Genomic DNA, 13,790 nt, shown 5'->3' on the forward strand with positions numbered 1-13,790 from the left:
ACTGTCCAGTGGGTTTAAAGAAAATGAAGAACTGGATATGTTAGCTATATTTTTCTCCTGTTGCACTGAAGAAGATAGGATCTGTTCAGGGAAAACTTCTTTAGCAAAGAAGGCAGAGGAGCTTAATTGTACCGTGGGCAATGACGGCTGAATGAAGAGGAGGGATGACAGAGAGGGAATATGGAGAGATGCTGTTTCTTGAAAAGTCAATGTTTCCAGTTGTTCAGTGGTAGTTTGTGTGTAATAACTTTCTTGTAGCTTTTGTTTGCTGGAACTTGAGGTGTTTGCGACTCTGTAGTGAGTTTGAGCTCCTGTCAAAGTCTGAGTAACAGTTGGCATAGGAATTGGAGTCCTGCTGATGGTAGATGTATCTGACATCGATCTGTCTTTTGTGTGATTCAGAGGAAGCTTAATGCCTTCTGCTAAGCCAGTGTTTCTGCTCTCCGAGTCATCATGAAAATGAGTTTGGGTTGGCAAATGTTCACTTGTGACAGGAAGGGAAGCCGATTTATTGAGTAATTGTTCGTTTTTGGCATCAGGGCCAACGAAGGATGGGGGGATAGTGGCGGGTTCATCCAGGGAAGAGGCAGAATCAAACTCATACAAGCTGAACGTAACAACCTCCTTCTGGAGCTCTGTCAAATCATACACAAATGGCTCAGTTCCTGATGTGTACTCATCATTCAATGGCTCCAGAGGATCCGTCCAGTTAACCGTGGCAACAGTTTGGTTTTTTGCACCACTCATGCTCAGCAGGGACCACTGTGGCGCAACAGGTTTGTTCTTTCTGTTGCTAAGTGATGACAACGATGATAATAAGGATGAGGATGATGCCCCGACTGCTGGAGAAGATTCTTGTGTATGTAATGCCTCATCTTTATGTTGCCCCTGAGATGACCCCTGAGATGGGATTGAAATCCTTGATTCTGTGGTTGTACGGGTCTCATTGTTTGGACGAGATGTAGGCTGAACTGAAGTCTGTGAGCGACCAGTTGTGCTGGTCCCATGCAGAAACTCTGGAGTATGCGTTGCGTTTCTTAGCCCGGGTAAATGTGTGTACTCAGATGTGTGTTTGAGTTTGCTTCTTCGTGTAGTGTATGTAGATCTGGTTGTGGATTTAAGCTCTGTTGGCAAAGCAGGTTTTGTGACATGAGCCACTGTCCTAGCTGGTGCTCTAGTGGTGGTTGTACGTCTTGCCCCACTTGGCCTCTTCTTTCCCTGCCAGATCAGAGGGGTGGAAATGAACCCCAGGGAAGTCTTTGAGATACGATGGCTTCGGGGCCTGGGGAAGGACGCGGGAGGTCTAGGGGGAGATGGTGCAAGTGAAGATGGTGGTTCGGGGGCTGGAGCTGGAGGACTTGACAGACTGGATGCAAGGGACCTACGATGAAAGGCTCTTCCACGGAGTCTAGGAATGGAAGCAGACCTGGTTTGTCTGCCTTTGAAGGGTACAGGAGCTGGAGGTCTAGGGGCTTGAGAAACAGCAAACCCAGCAGTAGTTAATTCAAAAATACTCCTTAGTCTTCTGTGGCGAGCAGATGGACCCGCAGGTAGATGCTTGGACTGGTAAGCCAGGTGTTCAGGCTGCTGACGTGTAACTACAGGAGCATCACTGGCCGAAGCTTTGGTTGGAGACGCCATTGTGATGAAAAAGCAGGTTACAGATGATAAATAAAAAATAATAAAAGGTAGGGCAAAAACCAGAGTAGTATACACCTTGGAAATGATATCACATGGAACAGCCCAAATTTCCTTTAACCATGATTATTGTTAGTATAAGAAAATGTAACCTTGATTGCAGTTATGTAAACTTTTTTTCTTGGCTTATCAGAGAAAAGATATAATCAGTAATTGAAGCCAAAAGAAAAACATAGCAGGAAATTGTTACAGCATACATATTGGTAGATTGGTACAGTAAAAGCTAAAACAGTACAAACGTATGTACATTATGTATACAAGTAAACAAACCAGAAGAGACTAGTTTAGCCTGTTAAATGAAATAAAATGTTAGTACCACGACAAGGAAAACAGCAACTACTGTTATCAAATAATCTGAACACAGTTTAATTTATCGGATTGATAACACAGGGCACTAAGTGAGATTAAAAAAACTATTATATATTTAGTAAAATATGATTACGATAATACTAGATCAACTAGTCTTTTCTGGATGATTAAAAGATTAAAAGATTAAACCTGTGATAGCATAGATTACTATGAATGAGAAACACAAGGCGGAAGATGGAAATGACAAAAGAAGAGTGTATCACACAGACCTTAGTTACTAAACTAGGCATGCAAGTGTGTATCTTACCCCGAGAGGAAGAAGCAGTAACAGTTGTGTTAGTGGTTGGTTGGTTAGTAGTTACTGACAGGGGAGGAGATGTTACTGCAACTGTTTGTGGAGATGAAACTACAGCAGAAAAGAGGAGGAAGGAAGGAGTCCCAAAGATAAGGTAAGACAAGTTGAAGAGGTGTGAGATGGAACGTTTGCACAGTTTGATGTTAGTAGTGTGAGTGGTTTGGAAAATTGAAAAATCACCATTAACACAAACAGTGTTTTCTAAACCCCGCCCAAAAATCAAACACATTCTCAATCACAACGTCAATGATTAACACGGACATTTCACACACAAGGACAGAGTCTCCCTTTCCTTGGTTCATTATTTAACAAAGGAAAATAGTGATAGTCATTTGTGGTGCTGTATGCTGTTGAATTTTTGCTGATATGAAAACAGATGAAATCATTTTGCAGACATGTCAGAAAACTGGTTAAGCAAAGCTGCTTAATCTGTTTGCTCATTGTTAAGATATGCACTTGATAGCAACATGTTTGAAGTCATTTATCAAACAAATGTGCCAAACATTCACAGATGATTTAAGTTACGCAAATATGAGGATTTGACTATTTTTTCTAGGTATTTTCAACATTTTATGACATTTTATATAAATAGAAAAGGTCAATATATGAAAAATACAACTAGTATTATTATTTCTTAAAACCTGGTTAAGCAAATTATTGCTCATGCTTGTAACTCAGCCATAGCAAAAGGTTAATTAAGTTAACTGTATCATGCAAAAAGTTATTTAAACACTAAAGACTGCATTAATCCTCTGAAAAAAGCAATAACTACTTGTTAAATGTTGTGACATCATAACTTGGGTTTAATATTCGTATCATCAAAAGTGGAGCTGTACCCATAATCATTTAACCAGGTCAGGAAATAAGCTGACTTTAATTTCCCTTAGTTGTAAATTACCCAAGTTTTACTACTCAGTTATTACTGTTTGGCTTTGTAAGGATGATTTTTCCAAGCCTGGGGATGTGGCACAGCAGCAGGTCTGTACAGTCACATATTTACAGTTCAGTTATTTCTGCAGCTTGTTTGAGGACAAACTGTTGAGTAATCAATGACCGTATGATTTAATCACCCAAACATTCTCAACATCAACTGGTACACAGCCAAATTGTGTATCATTTTGTCCTTACCAGCATTTACACCAACCAGATTAAACCCACAAGCACTCATAGCAGCGTTAAGCATTTTGTATGTTAAAGCTAATCTGTTTTAGCAGCGGCTTCACTCCAGTGTTGTAGCTCTTACCATGCGTTGTAGGGTTAGTAGCGTTGTTATTGGTAGTAGATGAAGCAGTGGGTGTGCTGCTGGTTGTCTGTGGGGCTACAAGGAAGGTAAACAATCACAGAATATCAGAATATCATATTTTAGGCATCAACATGTGAGCAGATTACTGTATTGTCACGTCAAACACCTGCAATGAATTACAAATTTGTTTGTTGAATTCATTGCATGAACTATTCTTAAAGTTCAAGGGACAACAAGCTGTAGCGGGTACTTCTAAACATACAGTAGGGTCTAAAAGACTGAGACCATTTTCCCATTTACTTTTGGACTGAGAAATTTGGGAACAACCTGTGAACACAGCTCCATTGTTGGGACAACCTGCAAATGCAAAAGCTTTCCGAGTTTCATAGCTTTAACTAAAACCTGACTTGAATGATACTTACAAGTCAGAAGCTGGTAATTAAAGCCATTACAGCCATAAGATATGAGTGGCCTTACAGACTTGCACTATCAAAACTTCATGGCAGCTATGGATGTTAAATTGTGTTTTATGTCTGTTAAAAAGGTGAAATTATCAACTGTCCACTGTAGGAAATTCACAATTAACAGAAAACCTCATATCATGTTTTTAGAAAGACCAGTTGATGAGAAAACAGGAAGTTTGCTTGACACTAGCTTGTTTCAGATTTTGACTGAAGCTAGCTGAAAAGAAGCTAAACGTGGTGGTACTTCTGCTCTCTGTCAAATCTTTGTTCATATACTGTACCAACACCAACAAGTATTTGAGAGGAATGAAAATGAGTAAGATTTAAATCTACAGAAAAATAAAATGATTGCTAAGTTACAAATTATATTACAAAGCAAAATCAGCACCTTGACTTACAATGTTAGCTCATTGACTGTAGGCCTATATAAATATGAAAGATGCATCTGGACTTCCTGCCCCCATGCAAAAGTGAAGCCAAAATATCTCCTCTCCAGGAGCTGCCTCTTGCTTGTGTGACGCCATTTGGAGCCAGAGTCTGTGTAGTGGCAGGATGAAAGCCTGTGTGACACGCCCCTTTAGCTGCCCCACTATCTGATGGAGGTTTGAGAGTGGCTCCCTAAAATGAAAGTTACTGTCTCTGGGAAAAATGTATTTCACATGCATGATTTATCTTTGCTCATGTCTCATCTGTTAACATGGACAGGGGAAGAATTTATGACCTATAATGCTGCTGTTTTGGCTTCACTTTTGGGGAGCTGTCATGACCTCCATATTTATAAACAGTCAATGTATTAGCTAGTGACAATAGTTAGATATGGTTAACTACCTTACCATGTGGTGTACTGCTTGCAGAAGCAACATTAGTGGTAGATGATGCAGCAGCGCTGGTGGTGATGGCTATGGCAGTGGTAAGCATAACTGATTAGCACAATAAGTCAGCATGTCAGTGAAGTAACAAAAAATACACAACCACACTATGTTAATGGAGGAAGCTCCTAGCCTGATTGGTCCAGCTTTGAGCCATCTCAAAAGTCTTTGTTGGAGTTTGGTTTAATTTCTATTTAGCATGCTCATTTCTGTGTGTATTTACCATTTACAAGGAATAAAAATGCTATAACCCTACCAGACCCGGTCAATTAATCACTCAAAATAAATGCCCCCTGTGTGCTGAGTTACAAGTGAATAGGAGGCCATTTTGATAGACATTGTCGGCCTTTTAACAGCCAATTAATGAATAATAAATATTTCTATTCATCCAGTAGTTCAATAGCCACTTTCTGAAGTAGCTAAGTAGCTACTAGCTTCAAAACTATACAGAGCCCCCAAATTTGTGAAAGATTATATATTTGTATCTATCACACAAGTTATGGGCAAATTAGTTATATCATTACTAAAAATGATTCTTTTTTTTTTTGTAGGGTTTTGCTAACCCTATCCCTAACCCTGCCCACTCAGTGTGGGATTCATTGCTTGCAGTTAATGAAAGAAATGTGACAGGAGTGTGAAAACAAGGCATAATTGAACATTACTGTCTTGGTGTTCAGGAATATATTCTCAAAAAATGTTTAAAATTAGCCTTGATTTCTATTGAAAACCTTTCTGTCTCATCCAGGTCTGTTTTGAAGACTTGAGTTATTACTTTTTTTTGTATGGGAAGTATAGAGATGCTCATGGCCAACAAAGCAGCAAAGCAGAAGAAGCCTTACCAGTGGAGGAGGAGCTGGTTGTGCTGGTTGTGGTTAGAGGCATGCTAGGAGTGGTGGATGGAGATGGACTGATGGTAGTGAGGACTGACGATGACAAATCAAACATTACAGCACAACGAAAGGGACCACAAAGAAAACAAAAAAGGTTTTAATACTGCCAGGGCATTGAGTTATTCATTTCTTGCTCAGGGCTAATTATGCAGCAAAGCAGATTAAGGCCTTACCAGTGGTGGAGGCACTGGTTGTGCTTGTTGTGGTTAGAGGCATGCTAGTAGTGGGAATGGTGGATGGAGATGGACTGATGGTAGTGAGGACTGGCGATGAGAGAATACACATCAACATAAGGGACCACACATAGAAAACTAAAAGGTTTTTAATGCCACCAGCTGTTCTTTAGGTGCAACCAATGCTCTTTTGGGTGGAGGTCTTTGAAGATTTTTCACATGCTCAAGGATAATATCCCTCTCACATGTATCCCACTTCGAGAACAGAATTGTCCTTTATCAAAACAAAAACAAAAAAAGTCAAAGAACATAAACTGCTTTTCACATATTCCTGGTAACACTCATGCTACACCTTTTCAGATGGAAAAAGAATGACAGGATGGTTAACTAACTAATGAAAAGATTTGATGAACTCATTATTTAATGTGGTTGCAGATAATATTTATCTAGTCTAAGTCCTCCTCAGCTAAACATGTTCATCTGGAACAATTAGCTTTGAATCTTCTCCTAAGTAGATAATGGATAATACAATTTCAAAGTTTAACTTCTCAGAGGTGCAGTAGAAGTAAAAAAAAGAACAACTTTTGACAGGCAAGGTTCTGATTTTTATGAGGTTTTTACTTCAACAAAAAAAACACTAAATATAAATGACTTGTAATCTTACTTTTGGATCTTAAATGAGCTCCAAAATTGATTGAAATTTAGAGATAAGAGAAAAAGAAGAAATAAAATGAATTATTTGGCTTTAATTGAATAGAAAAACCATCAAAAAAAATGATCAGCACAGCGGCTGAACAACATTAATGAGATTTAGAAAAAAGGGGTTCAGGTGGGAAAAAAAGGAGGAAAAACAGGAAGCCAAAGGACATGGAGAAGGAGGTAAGATTAGGAGGAAAAGAGGCATGAGAAGCTATAGATAAAAAGGAAAGAGGAGGGAGTCAGAGGGCGAGGATGAGGGTTGCTTACCGTGGGTGGTGGCATTAGTAGCATGGATGGTGTTAGTGGTTGATGGGGTGGCGGGAGAGGAAGTGGCTGGTGGTAATGACAAAGGGGTTGGGATGAGAGAGAGAGAGAGAGAGAGAGGGAGAGAGAGAGAGAAAAAAAAGATGCAGAGGATGATGAATGTTTGTGAAGCTGCATGACAAAAGATCCTCTTCAGTGTAGAACCTTTAATAGATGGTAGGAGGTATGGAGTAGAAAATTCCTTAGTGTATTTTATAGTTTTCTAACAGTTTTGTGACATAAAATGGGCAACCGGTTGCTCATTTTAAAAGATGGACACCGAGGGCAATATTAGCCCAATACAAACAACATTCACATGAGTTGATCTACAACAAATGGGAAAAGTCTGCAAGAGATTATACAAGTGTGACAGTAACATTTCTTAACACAACACTAGAAAACCTCACACAAAGACACAACCTGAAAAGATTTAAGATAACATCCCTTTGCCAGCAGCTTGTGACAGTCCAAATCTAGACTTAAATGGACATGTAAGGGTCATAAAGAGCCTCACTCTTGCATTCAGACTGAACGGAAAGAACATTTTTATTCACACATTCTGTCTTTCTATGTGACTGGTGACTGGGTTTGACTTTGACTTCCACCTTTCTTATTCTTTGCTGTAGTGAAGAGAATTGGATTTTCCTGGATGGATTCACCTTTGTGTAGGTTAAGTTAACTGAAGCACACCTTTTCTCATTGGTGACCCTGGTGCATCAATGGACACAAAGCCTGGCATTCAATCAATGACCAAGACTTTGAGTTTCTAGGAGTGCCAGAGGTGTTGCTCTCTTCTTGACCCTGCACTCTAAAGACCGGTCTAATTCACAGATTTAACATATAAGCTTGTTGGTGCTCTCCCATGGCTCGTTGGGCTGCTGCAGTCATTTCTATTCTGCTTAGCTTAATTCCCTTCTTAAACACAACCCCACAAAAACTGACCTTTAGAGAAATGTCCCTCTGAGGCCACCATAGCTCAGTATAGTGTGAGAACTGACATTTAGCGAGTGGAGTTGGGTCACGTTGTCAGCTGGACCCAAGCTACTGTTCAGACCAGTTCCTAGCGGTATGTCCCGAAACGTGACTTCCTGGAACAAAGGTGATCGGCTGGAGTCAGATTTTCTTCAGGATCATGACCCCTGCATGGACAGTATCCCAGCTTTAATGTATTTGGGGTTCACTGCTGCAGCTGAACAGCACCCTGGGGTGATTTCCCTCCTTTGGATCCTTCACATGTGTTCTCTTGCAGTACTCTCAGGACACACAGGGATCATTTAAGGAGAATGTCATGGAGATACCATATCCCCAAAAGATTCTTTTCCACATCATTTACTGAGAGTTAGCAGCAGAAAGTAAATGCGTGTGACATTCCTACACTCTTTTCTCATCTGCTGGCACTTAATCTTATCAAGAAGGGTTGGCTAAGAAAAAGCAGAGAGGACCAGCTGTGTGCTCATTTCAACAAATTGGAATGAGATACTTGTCCGTCCTTTTTTCCATCTCTTCTCTTCTCCTTCATTATTCTTTAATCTGTCATTATTATTTGGATCAATCACTTAACTCTTTAAGGCTATGTCACACTTTGCGAATGTTGGGCCAAATAATACGAAATCTGATTAAATCCTTGGTCGTCAACCCAAATCAGAGTCCTAAATAGGCGACCAAAGACAGAGACAGCAATTTAGGACGAGATTCTTACAATGTGACTACTGCTACGACATAAAATGGCAACTAATACACTGGCCGGCAAGACATTTCATAAGTTCAGGGCGAAAAATAAACTCACAGTCTGTATAATAGATCCATGGCACACTAAAATGATGAAGGTGACTCTAAAAAACAGAAGTTTGTGTATTTTTGCTGCCTTTTCAAACATCAGAGCTGCAGCTTGATGGCAAGAAAGTTCAGAGCCCAGAATATACTCAGTGCTTTCAGGAACGTGGATGTTCTGTGAACCAAACTCAAGCCAGGTTGAGGTTACAGAGTTTCTCTGCACAAGACGTCCAGTCCATTTCAGGGGTTACACAGCATTAGAGGGTTCAGGAAACATTGGGCGCTCTGAGCATTTGAGGGTTTCCTAACAAGGCACAAAGAGATGAGACTGACAGCAAAAACCCTCATTCTGTGAAGCTGAATGTGAAGTGGATGGAGCCGATGTTGCCAAGGTTGAGAGTTTGACTTCCATTGAGTTCACTCATATTAAATATGTATGTGGTCACAAAGGAAAACCTCAGTTATATACATTCATCATTTTTGGCAGTAAGTTAGGGGTTCCATTCGCTGTGTACTTCAATGAAACATTCACAGAGTCCATTTCCCAGCATTCAGACTCCCATGACAATGATATATACTCCTGGTACCTTAAATTGCTTTAGATAATACCAAAAGGTTTTAGAATGAAAACTCCATAATACATTCTGTTTGGTTTAGAAATTCATAAAAGTCTGCATGAAATTGAGATGAGCTTAATTTCCAAACACTGTGTAGATGTAGATGTGTTATTTTTAACTTTATCAATTTCTTCTCCAACTAGACTGAATGTGTGCTTCCATCCTCCTGTCTGGTTTTGAGTGGAAAAGAAACATTTATACACTTGGCTGAAGTGGATAAAAGCACTGTTGTACCGCTGTGAGACACAAAAATGGCGAACTTCAACAAGCTAACATCAATGCTGTGACATTCCCAGCATTGTTTTGCAGGTATTTGGACACAACCATATTTTGACCTGATGATGGCGCCAATAGAAAAGTTAAGATGTAACAAAAGTTCTTGAGTGGAAAATGAAATTTCATGGCAATACATTTCACTTACAACCAAAACGGTCAACCTCATGGTGGTAATAGAGAAAAATCAGAGGACCACCAAAGTCATTAGTAATTACTGACATGGAACCATGATTGTCTGTACCAAATTTTGAGCCACTGCAACCAGTAGATGACATTTTACTAGATAATTGAAACCATGACCATAACCCAAGTTGCGAAGATAGTGTTAACAATGGAGGTGTGTTAATTTTTTCCTACCTGGGCAGCCCAGTCCAGGGGAGTCACAGCTGGTTGTGAGTGGTGTGTTGGGCGGGGAGACACCTTTGGGGGAGGGGTGGGGAGATTAAAAAACAGAAAGGTTAATCAGTTAAAATGATCAGGGAATATGGTTTAAATTTTGGGAAAAGGTTAGCAAGAAAAGAAACTCTGTCTCCTAGATATAATATAAACTGAATTGTTTAAGTAATAACTGCCTGGATTATGATCAAAGTCAATATTTTTTTGGATGAATGAAGCTACATTTATGTAACACGCTGGTAGGGAACAAGAAGGTTAGTGAAAGATTGTGGTTGCAGTAAAAATGTCAATAAACACGTCATGACTCATGCCTCAAGTCACTGCAGACTTTTTCTATATCAACTATAATTGATGACTGTGATCTTTTTCTGACCTCAACTACAAGCTGCCAATGCCTTAAAAACATAAATCAAACATTTTACAGGCTGATATTGATTTTGTCAGTAGAAAGATGAGATATATTGTCACTGAATTTTATTTTTATGTTCAGTATCAACATTTTTACATTTGCTCATTATTAGGGCTGCAACTAACTATTATTATCATTATTAATTAATCTGTCTATTATTTCATTGATTAATCAACTAGTTGTTTGGTATATAAAACTCAAATGTCTTGTTTTAGAGAAATTTGAAAATATTGTGTCAATTTTGAATTAATCAATAAAGTTACCCTATACCTATACCTATAATTTCTAGGAGACAGGATTGAAAAAAGCCAGGTATTCACACAGTGATTTAATTCTTTGAAGGGTTGATGTACAAAATTAAATGAGATGCCATAATTTGAGGTCAGTAGATTAAATTTATAAAACATTATACACAGCATTATATGTAAACTTCTACTTCTTATTTCAGCATCCATAGTGAAAGTATTAAAAAAAGACATGAAAAGATAGAAAAGGTTTTATTCCCAGATTTCCCAAAAAACATTTAAAATTCAAATTACATCAACAAAAATGATGAGATATATTGACTGAAAAAAATTCCACCTACAGCAACGTGCGTGAGTAGGCCAACATGAATCTTTGATATTTTGCTTAAAAGAAACTTTCTCACACTGGTTTTTGATAGCATGCTAATTCCCAATCAATCAGACTCTGTGGGTTGTGGTGGGAAACAGATTGGCTGCTTGCAAGGGATCAAACCCATGATGTTTCATTTCAGGGACAGTCTGTCTAACCCACTATGCGCCTACAGCAGCCAAAAATCAAGCGCTCCTCAAGTATTTTGGCCATTTGAAATGTAATCCTGAGCCTGGCGGCGGCCCACACATACTGTATATTCACTGGCCTTCAGAGGGAGTGGGAGACCAGCAGGCAATGAAAGCAGAGACTTTGTCCAGACTCACTCACACAGTAACAGGAGGAATGTGTTCAAGAGAATGTCATCACAGTGATCGGCCCAATGAAAATGCAGTAATTCAGTAATCGGGGATGGCATGTAGTTCAAAAGAGGTGAGGAGGACTGAGGATTGTGCCCAGTCATAATCTACCTCTCTCTCTCTCTCTCTTTTTAAATTTTTCTTCCTTCTCCTTCACCTCTTGTCCTCTGTCCTTCTCCTCTTTCTTCTTTAACTGTTTTTCTTTCATACTCCTCTCTTTGCCTCCTCCTCTTCTCTCCATTTCCTCCCTTACTTATACTTTTTATCCTCTTCCTCTAGTTAAGGACTTGCATTTACAGGCAAGGTGTAGACATTCGCTGTAATCCTATAAAAAAAAAATGAGAATGATGTCTTCTCATTTCTAGACAAAGGTGAATTAACATGCTTGTCAAATTTAACCTGTGTCTGTGTGGATTTACTAATTATTTTAGCTACCAAACAGTATTGCAAAACCTTATTAAAAACCTTTTAGCTCATGAACAAGGTGGTGCTGGAAGCTTGGTCAAACAGTGACTGCAGGGCTGGCAAACTAACTGCGAACATGCTAAATAGCTGGTAACATCCTAGCCTATAAAAGTTGCTCAGTGGTGCATGAAGCCCACTTTCTCACTGTGAGGAAATTATCTGGATGAAAGCATACTGCACACACTCTGTGAGCCCAATGAGCCCACAGAGCATGCTCACTAGAGACTTTCACCGATTAAGACGGCTAACTTCCGGTTTAACCCTCCGGCTTCATTGAATGTTGATAAATAAATTAAATCGTGGAGCTCTCCTTAGACTTACATAATGTGATCCAATCGATTGCAACACATTTCTCGAGGTTTGTAATGCTCAAAAAAATGAAAAAATGGATCCACTAATTTACAGTTGTCTCTTTCTCAATGTAAGTCTATAGGACATACAAGTCTATAAGTAATTCTATAGGTTACAAATGTATTCAAATCTGAAAATTCAAAGGTTGGTTCAAAGTTTGTATGCTTTAGTGTCAGTCAAAGCCTTTAAAAAAACTTTCTCCTATATGTGACCTGATGAAATACTGAAAGGAAGGGGAGGGTATATTTTAAGTCTTGCAGACCTACATGACCCCCCCCCCCCTTTGATCCCCTTAACCTACCTATCTCACTGCTCCTGCCTAAACCTAACCAAGTGTGTGTGCCATGTAGTGAAATGGGTGTGTCGTTTAGATACAGCGAGTCTGCACATACACCTACTTGGGAAGGAGCGCAGGTGTAGTCGTCCTTTAACCCTCCAGTTGTCCTCCCGGGTCAAATTGACCCCATCTCTTTTGACTGTTACTTCTTTCCTTCCTTCCTCCCTCTTTCTTTAATTTTTCCTTCATTCTTCCCCTCCTTCCCTCTTTCCTGCCTTCCTTTCTTCCTCTTTTCCTACCTCCCTCCGTACTCCTTTCCTTCCCCCCTTCCTTCTTTCCTAACTTCCTTCCTCCTGTCTCTCCTTACTTCCTTCCTCTCTTCCTCCCTCCCTCCTTCCTTCCGTCCTTCCTTCCTCCCGTCCTTCCTTCCTTCCTTCCTCCCTTTCTTCCTTGACCTGAGGACAACAGGAGGCTTAAACACGTAATGGTATGACACCACAACTTCTTCCATTTTGGACTCCATCTATTCTTTCTTCATACTTGTTCATCATCTTCTTCGCGATCAATTCTCCATTTCTCTTCTGTTCCCTTTGCCTTAATTTTGTTTCTCAACTTCCTCTTTTCATTTTCTGCCCTCTCTTATTCTCTCAATTTTATCCTCTTCCTTTTCTATCTTCTTTTAAATCCTGCCTCTCTCGTCCCGACATTACCAGAAATAAATTGCTTTGAGCAGCACATTGTGATTAGGGAAAATGAACGCTACCTTTGTGCTGCTTTAAACATCAGAAACTATTGGCTAGAATGGAAGCATAGCACTAATAACGAGCTATCATTAATGTAATCATACAGCTGCAGGTAGTGGACCACATTTCACTGTCATTACTGTCAAAATATGTGCATGACCTGCAAGAAGAAAAGTGGCATTTCAATTGTTCAAAATGCAAATGGTTGAAAGATAAAATAATAATAATATTTCTCTGTCGCTGTAAATAAAACATCTATTTTTTCCCCCTGTATGTTTTTATAAGAGTGTCAGTAGCTGATGAACTATAATTAAACTAATGACTCAACACCAGGCAGCACACTATAATTCACTGTCATTATTGCGAAAACATGTTTATCATTTGCAGAGGGAGAAGCTGTGACATTTGGCTCATATTTGGGTTTTTTGAATGTGGTTCTCTCTCAGTTAAAGTAATATTCTGCAGAATTTTCACATAAAATAATGAGTTGACACTTACAACAACAC

General features: G+C 39.4%; 1 protein-coding gene across 1 annotated transcript in view; it reads right to left on the bottom strand.

Annotated features, from left to right (window-relative positions):
- Positions 1 to 13,790, bottom strand: part of adgrg6 (adhesion G protein-coupled receptor G6) — a 102,088-nt gene that overhangs the window by 45,979 nt on the left and 42,319 nt on the right. Inside the window, exon 6 of the mRNA XM_053336468.1 lies at positions 10,027 to 10,089. Coding sequence (XP_053192443.1) covers positions 10,027 to 10,089 — 63 coding nt within the window. The remainder of the gene's footprint in view (positions 1 to 10,026; positions 10,090 to 13,790) is intronic.

This window comes from Scomber japonicus, chromosome 17 (assembly GCF_027409825.1).
Source record: "Scomber japonicus isolate fScoJap1 chromosome 17, fScoJap1.pri, whole genome shotgun sequence".
NCBI classification, from domain to species: Eukaryota; Metazoa; Chordata; class Actinopteri; order Scombriformes; family Scombridae; genus Scomber; species Scomber japonicus.